This window comes from Cyclopterus lumpus, chromosome 22, assembly GCF_009769545.1.
Source record: "Cyclopterus lumpus isolate fCycLum1 chromosome 22, fCycLum1.pri, whole genome shotgun sequence".
In the NCBI taxonomy this organism is placed as follows: Eukaryota; Metazoa; Chordata; class Actinopteri; order Perciformes; family Cyclopteridae; genus Cyclopterus; species Cyclopterus lumpus.
Genome location: NC_046987.1, coordinates 19733788 through 19745097, shown reverse-complemented (window position 1 = coordinate 19745097; position 11310 = coordinate 19733788). Strand labels below are relative to the sequence as shown.

The 11310-nt window shown below is 45.5% G+C and overlaps 1 protein-coding gene across 4 annotated transcripts in view; it reads right to left on the bottom strand.

Moving 5' to 3' along the window:
• Nucleotides 1-1252: 1252 nt before the first annotated feature.
• Nucleotides 1253-11310, bottom strand: part of asxl2 (ASXL transcriptional regulator 2) — a 12651-nt gene continuing 2593 nt past the window's right edge. The window contains exons 3-12 of one of the 4 annotated variants that reach the window (XM_034525440.1): nt 11087-11195; nt 10705-10846; nt 9394-9509; nt 8299-8419; nt 8057-8116; nt 6990-7150; nt 6640-6736; nt 6387-6492; nt 4497-5211; nt 1253-4115 (exon numbers count right to left, since the gene is read on the bottom strand). In XM_034525440.1, coding sequence (XP_034381331.1) covers nt 2250-4115; nt 4497-5211; nt 6387-6492; nt 6640-6736; nt 6990-7150; nt 8057-8116; nt 8299-8419; nt 9394-9509; nt 10705-10846; nt 11087-11195 — 3493 coding nt within the window. In that variant the 3' untranslated portion in view covers nt 1253-2249. The other 3 variants (XM_034525441.1, XM_034525442.1, XM_034525443.1) reach the window with 3 other exon arrangements.

Sequence of the window (11310 nt, the reverse complement as noted above, 5' to 3'; positions counted from 1 at the left end):
CTGCCTCGTGTGTGAGTTCAACACCAGTAAAACACACACACACAACATTTTTCTCTTTGCGTTATTTATTCATAATAGTCTATAACTTCTGATAAAATACACTTTGTTTATAAGTGCTGATTACATTCACCCCGGAGTTTAAAATTGAGACAAAAATGACACATTTAAAAACAAATTCATAGTGATAAAAGTTTCAAAAATGGTGGTGACTCTTTCTGGACATTGCTTTACGAACCGCTCTTCTGAATGCACACACACACACGCACACACACACACACACACACACACACACACACACACACACACACACACACAACAGGGTATAACTTCATGACCAGTGGGGACCGCCTGACTCACGTTTCAGTCCTTATTAACAAAGATTTCAGCTGCCTTTTGAGTTGTTTGATTGTGTTTGTTAATTGTTTCTTTTTGTGTGTGTTTTTTTTTTGCAGTGCAATCCAGACCCCCAACTCCACATACAACATACAGTTGTTAAATACAACATCCTAACATCACATTCAACCAAATGAGACCTAAATATTCATGGGGAATATATTAAATTTGTGTTAAAATAAAATACTGGTGTGCCAGTTTTAGTGAAATGACTATACTAAATATGTGGAAACCTCTAGCCCTATACTCTTAAAACCAAGACGTAAGCCCCCGTTTAATAACAAATACATTTGTTTAATCCACCGACCTACAAATGGTGCTTTAAAAAGAGATCTTTTAGTTTTCATAAAAAAGGTAATGACACAAACGGCTCATACGCACGTACAGACCAACGTCTCCATGGAAACAGACAGACCAACGGATCCATTGACAAAAAGCTGGGCCACACATGGACTATTCATATATATATATATATATATTTTAAAAAATTTAAAAAACGGACAGCCAATATATTATTATTATTATTATTATTATTATTATAGTAAATACCCTGTTGATTTTTTTTTTTAATAATAAAATATATTAATTAAAATATATTACTTTATGATTACAACATGACTTTTCTTTAAAAAGGTGACTTTACCTTGAACATAATTGCTGTGTAAAAACCGGCCTACACTTTGCACCTCCGGGAGATTTCAAAATAAAGTTGAAGGCCATTTTAAAATGAAAAGTGTTCCACTCGCCTGTTAATCGGGTGTCATTTTTGTAAAAACTGATTTATTCTACGATTGAAGCGTTTAGCTTTTATTTTTTTTAGCATAAAAAGGTACTGTTCTTCTCCATTTTCCTTTCCACGTTAAAATTTTGTAATAAAACGAGTGTGCCGCACGAATAAAAAATAAAAAATACATTTCTACATCTAGGCATACGCTGTAAATAAGCAGAGAAGTACAGTGAATAAGCAAAGTGAATGGTCACCTTCTCACTTTCAATACAGAAAACTCCGCTCGCGGGAGACGATATCTACAAACTGGGGGGGGGGAGATAAATGAAGGTTCACACAGTAGGAAGCGACCTAGAAAAAGATCTCTGCCAAACGGCATTTTTTTTATATATAAATTATTATGTTTGAATGTAAGTACTGTACACAGTTACTATAAGTGCTTCGCCTTTTAACTGTCAATGCCGTCCATTTATATTTTCTTTCTAAAAACTATACATGTATTCTTTTTTTTAAATGCGTGTTATCAGTAATAAATGTACAGTTTTTAATATAAAACAGTTACTGTGAGTTGCACTTTTCCTGCCATGCGTGCATAAATGCCAGGAGGTCCTCTACAACGAATGATTATCATTAGCGCCCTTTTTTTTTTTTTTTTTTTTAAATGCCTTTAAACCACAACTGATTTGGCCCAATAATTTAAAAAAAGTGTCAGTATTAAAAACAGTCATTATGTTCTACAAAAATAGCAACATTCATTTTTCCCTCCTTTGTTGTTAAACTACATACACACACATATATACGTATTTATATATATTAAAAAAAATATATCACACTAATCCTAGCCGAGTGCAAACATTGCCAGACTTTATATATTCGTCATACATCTGACGTACTAATGATTTGATTAAAATACGGATTTGACGTTTCTCTCTTTTTTTTAATCCGTGTCGATGAAACAAAAAGACCATCCAGTGTAAATCCTCTCCTTTTTTTCTCCGACGGCGGCCACATGGTAGTTTTGATCCGGAGTGCGCCGGCTAAGGCGCTTCACCCCAGATTGGTTCTCAATGACCTGCTTCGCGCTTCACCCGCCATCCGCCATTTTATCCTCGGTCTCGTTCGCTCCGTATCACCGCACAACCAAACACGACACGCACAGTTTGGAGGGGCCGATGCAGTCGTCGTGGCAGAAGGCGCCACAGCCGCTGCACATGATCATGGCCTTCAGCCTGCAGTAGCATTTGGACTGGACGTCCTCCATGTCGGCGCCCTCGATGAACGAGCGCTGGGGCGAGGGCTCGCCCTGGTCGCCGCGGTCCAACGAGCGACCGGCGGGTATGGTGGTGACGGTCACCGAGAAAGACACGACGCCGGCCTCGGACGGGGCCGCGGGAGAGCCCGTGCCGGCGGCGCCGTGGTTTAGGGTGTGAGGCACGGACATGCTGATGGTGCCGCCGTAGCACGCCGCCGCCGCCGCCACGACGTCCTGGTTATCGAGCGTTCTCTGGGTGTGAAAGGCAGACTGCCGCTGGTGAACGGGGTCCGCTTGGGTAAGATATGGCTGCGAGTTCCCTTGGTTACTATTGCGGAGTTCGAGGTGCCTTCGCGCGTGCGACGGAGGAAAGCCGCCGCCGCCGCCGCCGCCGCCGCCGCCGCCGCAGCCGCCGCCGTCGTTGTCGTCGTAGACGCCGGCCGCGCCGTCCTCTGATCCAGGCTCAGTCTTTACGTCGGAGCAATGCCGAACGCCCGCCGCTTCGTCGGACTTCGTTATCGAGAACCCGCGCTGCTCCATTTTAACCCCCGAAGCGGGAAAGAAACATTTCCTGGCGGGTTCTTCTTCTTCCTTAGCCGCCGCCTCCTCTTCCTCCTCCTCCTCCTCCTCCTCCTCTTCTTCTTCTTCTTCTTCTGCGCTTTCCCTTTTCAAACCGGACACAGACAAGTTGGGGATGACGGACGGGTGCAGCCTCTTGCTCTCCGGTCCTCGGCCGTACGTGGACACATTGAGCAGGTAGTGCCCCGTCATGGCGGGCTTGGGAATCCTCTTCCGACCGAGAAATCCCACCGAAATCCTGGAGAGGTCTTCTGCACGCACCAGCTGGTGGACTCTGTGTTGAGGGTGCTGAGGCCCACCGTGAGGCTGGCTCAGCTGGCTCAGCTGGCTCAGCTGGCCTTTCCTCTGCATCAGAGCCTGCAGGATCTGCTCTTGGGTCTCCTTATCGGGAAGTTCCCTGTGGTGTCTGGTGTACTCCGAGACCGCTGCTGCTCGTCCTGCTGTATTGAACTGGTGGCACAGCAGCTTATCGGCCCCGTGCTCAGCGGACTGTGACGTCGTCCCTTTACTCCCAGAGGGTGCGTGTGACATCTTCACTTCCACCACGGAAAGCGGTTTTGGGAGGATCTGCTCCAACGGATCCTCATTGCCCTGCAGAAGCCGGGCGACCAGTGGGTTGTCTGCGGGGATACAGGAGCTGATCTTGGTTGGTCCAGCGAGCGATGGGGTTTCCCGTCCCTTCACAGAGTGCACAGATGACGGAGTGTGCCGAGTATCAACGCTGTCGGTTCCTGCACCGACAGAACCGACAGAACCGGCAGAATGACCTTTGCGTTCTTCGGTTTTGCCGGGGTCAGAGGTTTGAGACCAGTTTGGGTCTAGCTGGCCAAAAGGAGGTGTAGCGGTCCGACTGCTGCAGCTGGAGGCCGGTAACCCGGTGGACGCCTGCGGGGACGTCGGGCTCGGGCTCGCCGACGGCTGTGCCCGCTCGCCGCCTCCTCCCCCCGGCCCCGGGCCCGGCACCGCTCCCTTTGATGCAGATGACACGGCGGCGGCGGCGGCGGCCGCTGCTCGCTGCGCTCGTGCGAGCTGAGCTTTGGCTTTGATGTCGGCCAAAGTGCGAGCGCCGGTGCGGCCCGGGCTGCTCAGCGGGGCCGGGAGGGGAGTCCTGGGGGAGGCTTGACTCGGCGATAAAGGAACGGGAGGAACTCGTGCCACTGGGATCTGCAGAGTGATAAATGATAGATATACGTACATTAAAAACATCCTAAATGCTAATAGAATACTTATGTCTCACAGCTACAAAACCTTACCAAAAGTGTGTCGTTATGGGATATATTTGGGAAGCTAACACCGTACTGGAATACACTGATAATACAGATCAACAGCAGAGTAATGCAGGAGCGGTTTGAGGCATTTCTAAAGGACATTTGATCATCTTTGACACATTTTCTGGCGCGCCTCTCTAACGGCTGTGAATGTGTGACTGTGCCGCCCTCTGCAAACCTTTCCAGCCTGCGAGCGGTGTGTTGTGTTTGTATACTAAGAGATAGATGGATAGATAAAATCAGAGGAGACTTTGGACTCCACACACATGTTTCCTACCTTGAGCGGCGGAACTCTGTGATTGGTTGTTGAAGTCGGTGCAGCGGGGCTAGGTATGGACGACGCCGGAGGAGATACGGAGGAGGCCGAGGACAACGAGGAGACGGAGGACCCACGGGGCCTTTTCTCCGGTGTCAATTCATCCCCGATCTCACTGAGAGATTTCCTTTTCAGCGGCTCTGAGGGTCCGCTGGGCTCAGAGACGACCTCTTTGCTCCCCTCAGCGGGCTTAACCACAGACACCGGCTGATCCTCGTTTATCTCCAAACCAGCCGGCGGTGGTCGGCTCTTCTTCGCAGGCGAGTCGGGGGGTTTGGTTTCCTCCAAATTCACTTCCTCTCTGCGCTCCTTTTCAGGCGGCGCACCTGCCGCGGCCCGTTCAGTCGGCCTCTCGCCCTCGGGCGCTTTCGCTGCGGGTGTCGGCCCGGGCTGCGCCGCGGCGTTCAACCTGCGGTCCTCGGCGTACTGAGCTCGCCGTGTCTTCATGGGCTCGGTGGCGGAGGCGGGCTCTCTCTGAGCAGCCGGCGTCTTCGGGGGCTCCTTCGTGGGCTTCGTGTCTTTCACAGCGGCGGCAGCATCGAGGCCGCCGTCCTCGGGATCCTCTGGCACTCGAGCGGCAGGTCCAGTCGGACGAGGGGGGGAACCGGGCCTGGCAGATTCCTGATGCACATCAGCCTTGGTCAGCTCTTTAGATTCCTCAAAGCTGAAGCCAGAACTAGACAGAGAGAGATTAGGAAGACAGACGAATAACTAAATAAATCCACAAATCAAGTGATTTCGCTCTTAAAAAAGGAACACAGATATTTTATAAAACACTGAGTTTTTTTAAAGGGCTTTAAAGTCATAACATCAACAATTATGTTGCTATTATGTTGCTAGTTTAGTTATATAGATCAAATAAAATAATAAAAACATTACGGTGCAGCCATTGTTGTACAGATTCCCTTTTTGAGTTGATGTTTTTTTACTGAATTAAAAATGTCCAACACCTGAGTGATGAGAGGCCTTCAAATGAATGATGAGAGGGGAGTATGAAACTTAAAAAAATACTTTTGCATATCATCCAGTGAGACCGCTTTGATTTTCATCAAATTCAATTTGACTTGAAGCAATTTAGATTTTTTTGGGGGGCTAAAATGTCATTCAATACAAGTTCATGAATAAAGTGAACAGTGAAATTAAACTAATAACATAGTTATATGTTCCCGAGGAACAGAATCTTACTCCTGTAATGTGATAAGGAGATGAGGATGCGTGATCTCAATCAGCTCTAAATAATCAATTAAAACATCACCATTTAATAACAATGCATTTCTGAGCTTAATCCTCAGGAACAGTACGATTGAACTGTAGTGGACCGTGTGACGGTAAAAATATGTGTTGTTTTGTGGACTGGTTCAAGGGCAGAGCAACAGGGAGGATGGGGAGGAGGACAGATGGCCATATGCCTTATCGAAACCAATACACTCGGCTCTTTGTTCTTCTGAATTCTTATCCAAGACACTCACACTGTTTCTTCGTGTGTCGTCATAGTGGGCCCTGGAGGGGGGTGCATGTGCTTGTATAAATCACGATGTAATACAATGTATGAATCAAGAGATTTGGGCAGCTCACTGAGATACGTGGCTGTTGAACCCTTTTCCCAGCTTGCAAGCTTGAATAAACGGAAAGACAACTTTGATTCCTTCGGAGACTCCGTTTGTTGCAATTGAATATTTGAACCACAACTCTCCACCTGATCAAACATAGAAATCTTCCACCACAACTGTGTGTAGGTCCTAGATTAATGTGAAAAGGAACCGTCTTTTGGAAAAACAGAAAGTCAATATGCCTCCCAACTTCTCTAAAGTTAGTGATTGAATAAATAATACATCACGGAGGAGGACTTACTTTTGCCCATAATAGTTTTCAAAGAAGGCTTTCTTCCAGAGCTCGACTCTCTTCTCCTTCTCTATTTCTTGGCGCATCCGTAGCTGCAACTCGGGAGTGAATTCCCCTGCAGAGACACAAGTTACATCATAAAAGAAATGAAGAAAAGTTACACTTCCTTTGTGTAGTGGCACTGGACCTTGGGGACATTAGTTGTTCTTTGAATACGAACTGAATGCAGTTAAATAGCAGATGTAAAAGCGTTTGCACTGACCCTCAGCCAGCCTCTCCTTCCAAGACTGAGCTGCCGACGTGAAGAACTCATTGTTCAAGGCGGAGCTCGTGACCTTCAGGAGGCCGTCCATGCAAGCCTGGGGAGAGGAGGCACGATGTTATGACTAACTATCATCGTGCACGTGCTTCTCGTATGCGACGCACAGTTAAAACATGTCCAATCAGCGGGCATTAATTCCTTCTGTGTGGTTAGCTGTGTGTAAAATGTGCATCCAGGTAGTTTAACACAGGAAAAGATGGGAGATTAACATGCAATAACATAACGCTCTCTCCACATTTAGTGCTTAATTAATGCAACAAAACGCATAAGAAGTATAATTTTAGAGCCACCTGCCGGTCAACTTCAGGAAGGAGCTTGAGCAGCTTCTGCTGGCCGTCCGGAGGCAGCACGGAGAAGGTGTGCTTGTTGATGATCGCCCTCAAGTTGGTGTTCACCAGGATGGAGTCTGGTGTCTCCACATCTATTTTACACTTTGTGCGTTTCAGCTGCCCTGCAATACACAAAAAACAGGAAGCGGGTGAAACGCCGAACACACAACTGGCACCTGGAGTCGTTGTTGTGTCGTTATCTTAATCTTCTATACGATATATATGTGGCGAAGCAGTGTAAAATATTACAATCGTATGTATAGAAGTGTACTGTTTTAACACCGAGGACCACATTGGAAATAAGTTGCGTTACGCTTTTATGTTCCAACCTCTGGGATGACTATACATCCAAGGATGGTTTTATATTTGTTTTTGTATACACAAAATAAATGTTAAAAAAATCCTATGGCACAAAGCCCGAAGCACACTGTTTCCTACCCAAGAGAGAAACCTTTAAAAATACTAATATAGTATAATTTAAAAGAAAAAATGCTACTCAAACAGGGGCAAATAGTGCATTTGTTGGGGACTATTTTAAGCTGTGGATTAATATATTTCTAGTGCACTCGTGAGTATTTACTGGAGCTGAGATGGACTGCATTGTCTGGTGTTGAATGTGTAATATGTATGTGATGAAAGAACATGTTTCTAATATATTTTGGACAACAGAGTGATATGCTTTACTATATTCATTGTTCGTCTTGGTCTCTTCGTGGGGTTTTGTGGACAGAAAGAATTAAAAACTATGGCCTCGTCATTATAAGCCTCCGCCAACCAGTTTCAATCTGTGTTTGTCCAAACTTAATCTCTTTATTTGTATGAAATTGTCATAATTAACATGTGAATCTTGAGTAATGGCCCAAAAAAAAAACGTGAGGTCATAGTGACGTTTTCCTTTGACCTCCAAAATCCAAATAGGTTCATCCTTGAGTCGAGGGGGATGTTCACGCGGGCGTTCTTGAGAAAACATAGAAATGTAGAAGTTCACGAGCCACTGGATGAACGTGTAATGTAGATGTCTGACTTACCTGCACCAAGGCGGCCCGACCTCTGAGACACCTTCCGAGGGACAACTGGGTGGCATGAGTCTGTTTGGAGTAGAACGAAAAAGCCAAATCATCAGTCATGTTTGGATGATGCCCATACAACGCCTCTTGTTGTGGTTAGTAATAACAGGACAACACATAAGAACAGTCATTTAGCGTCAAAACTGTGTGGCTTATTAATGTCATGTTATATTGTATTTGACTACGTAATAGCTGCCACCTACCAGTCTTTGTAGTAATGCTGTCAGCCATGTCTTTGATGGTTTTCAGAAGCAGTCTGGGACTGGAGGTGGTGGGCATTCCCCCCTGCCTGCGCTGGTTTCTCTGCTGCTGCTGCTTCAAGGCCTGAAGCCGAGCATAAACGAGGGAGGAACAGACAGCCGGCAGTATGAGAAGAAGAAAAAAAGAGTCTCCCGGTTTCCCTCGGGGGCCACTTGCCTGGTTAAATAACAGCCAGAGCAACAGCGCAGGTTGCGTAACACGAGCGTAAATCAAAAGTTGTGCGTTGTGAATCTGTCGAGATCGCTTCGCAAACACCATGTCGACTGATTCAAGAAACAAATCAAGAGACAGTCTCCGTTTTTTGTTTTAAGGAGGAAAAAAAATACACAATAAGTCTCCCCGGCGCAAATATCTTTAGCCGAATTGCATCCCGCTGGTGTTTCCTACACCCAATAAAGGAACGCAAATTGGTCTTACGCAGCTAACGCACCACACCAGCACAGATGGAGTGAATTACAATCCGTGCAATCAAGTGAAATTTAATTAAGTGTAACACAAAAAAAAAAAAAGAAGCACAACGAAGCCAATAAGAAAATAAATGTTGAACAGGGTGAATTATGAGGACAATAACACTGTAAAACCAGCTATAGGCTTTTTCATTTCCTGCCGCCTCGTTGTTTTAAAAAAAAATAATCAGCACAATCTGTTTTTACAGGTAGGGAATGGAAGGAGAGTTTGTGACCTGCTGACAAGCCAACATGGACTATGGACACGTTTACTGAAAATGTGTCAGCGAAAAAATGTTTAAATAAATGTGCAGCGGAGTTGAGGAGTGAGATTCAGATCAGAACTGTTGATTTAATAGTAGCCTGCTCCTTTGAAAACGCTACACTTTGAGTGTTAATGCGAGTAAAAACTACGTGAATGTATTAGTAAACTTAACGAGTGTGTATTTTTGTGTTGCAGCGAGGGGTGGGATGAGTGTATGAGGGTGTGGCAGGAACTTGTGTACCATCTGAGACGTGTTTGCTAAGAAGCTGTTATTAACACAATCAAGGAAGAACTAAAACAACATGGAATAGCAAACCGGTCCGTACCTGTTTCAAAGCTTTCTTGCCGTGCTTCTGCGAGGGAGAGATGAGTTTGCTGGGGACCGAAGGCGACGGGCATCGAGGCTGCGGAGAGGACGGCTGTGACTGCAGCTTGGAGGGAACTACGAGACGCGGGAGCACAATACAGATGGTAGAAAGTACACTTCCTGAGGGGTGGTGTACAGACTTTATCACATCACGCTTTTGTTTCGGTGAAACTGAAAACCAATACGCACAAAGAAGCAGATTGCATTACCTTGCAAAAATATCATATTACTAAAAAAAAAACGAGGCTGAACGTCTCAATAGAAACATTTTTTCACGACTTTTTCTCTTTTTTTTCTTGCTCACTGCAGCAGCTCCGCTTGTTTCTTTTTCTCGATGACACTTAAATTTGCATTTGACTTTGTGGCTCTTTGCATCGATTAGTCCCAAAAATAAAAACGATATATCCGAGTCCTCCCACTCGGATAGAAACCGAGGTTATTTGCTCGGCAGTTTCTCTCACTGCGTGATGAGGAAGTGGTCACAGGTCATGCTGAGAAAATACAGTTTCCTGTTGTAACAGTCACTTCAAATATTCAAGTGGCAGAGAGAAATAATCGGTGAGGGCGCGCGGCGTGAGGAAAACAAAAAAATACTTCTACTATAAAGAGAAGATTATTCTTGAAAGTTGATAATAATAGTTCACAATAAAGACGATTTGACCGCGCAGAAGCTCAAAAGAGCAAAAACAGCCAGGACGTGACCTCCATGTGCAGCCTGACAATCAACGAGAGACTTTATGGACACGGCGTGTTTGCTTAAAAAGATAGAAAACCCACCTTTCGCCATCAGCATGTTTGATGCCATGTTTGTATTCCAGGAATTATTTCTTTTTTTTTTGCGAGGAGTCAACGTAATTCACGCTTGCCTCTTCTACTGCTTCTTCGGCTGGTTTCCTGTGTTTCCACGATGACTTTTACACAACGGCTGCGAAGGGGCGTGAACCGGTAACCAACCGGGAAATATGAACTAATGAGTAGAGCTACCGTCCTTAGTGCGTCACTACAGCTGTTTATGGCGGACGTATTTATCTCCTATTGACGAGCCTTTATTCTTTAATACTGTAGACAGAGCTTGAAAATAAAGCTGGCGTTTTTTAATGTCTTGCAAATTCTTAAATGAGATAATGCACCGTAGTATCTGTTAACATCGCCATTAAATATTCACGTGTTCAAGCTATTATGATGGTCGATGGCCTGTAAACTCTTCTAAAAAGTGGCTCTACTTGAGGGATGTAGTGATGTACAAACGGTTAGCAATGGGTCACAGTACCTCTTCGCAGCCACCGGCCTCTCCTGCCCTCCCCTGCGATGGCACCGCTGCTGTTTTCAGTGCATTGGGAGTCCGACAGATTGTCGCTGCTCTCCTCGGAGCTCTCCTCGGACAGTTCCTTCGCCGCGTCTGAGATGTCCTTCTACGGAAAAATAAATAGAGTACACGGAGATGGACAGAAAAAGAAGAGAAGTTAGTCTCAAGAGCATCTTCCACGTCCATCCCATATACATAGAATTCAACCTTAGGGCTCGTGATTGAAGTACAAGAGCATGGAGATATTTATCTTTGGTTATCATTGTCATAATGCTAACCAAGAATTGTGTTTACCCGAATGACCTTTAACATAATAGTAGCCCAAGCTGCTTTACGTCCAACTAACCTTTAACGTGTAGACCCCCATTCTGCCTGGGACTTTGTAGAAGATCCCCTCCTCTCCACGAGAGTTTGTGTGCAGCATTGCGTTCAGACATGCCAGCGGCGAGGTTCCACTGCACCATGAAAGGAAAACAAAGCAAATTACACATCAAGGATCAAGGATCAGGGTTTTTTTATTTGCCATTTGTGCATGGACAAACAGTCCAGACACATTGGGATTATTGTGCA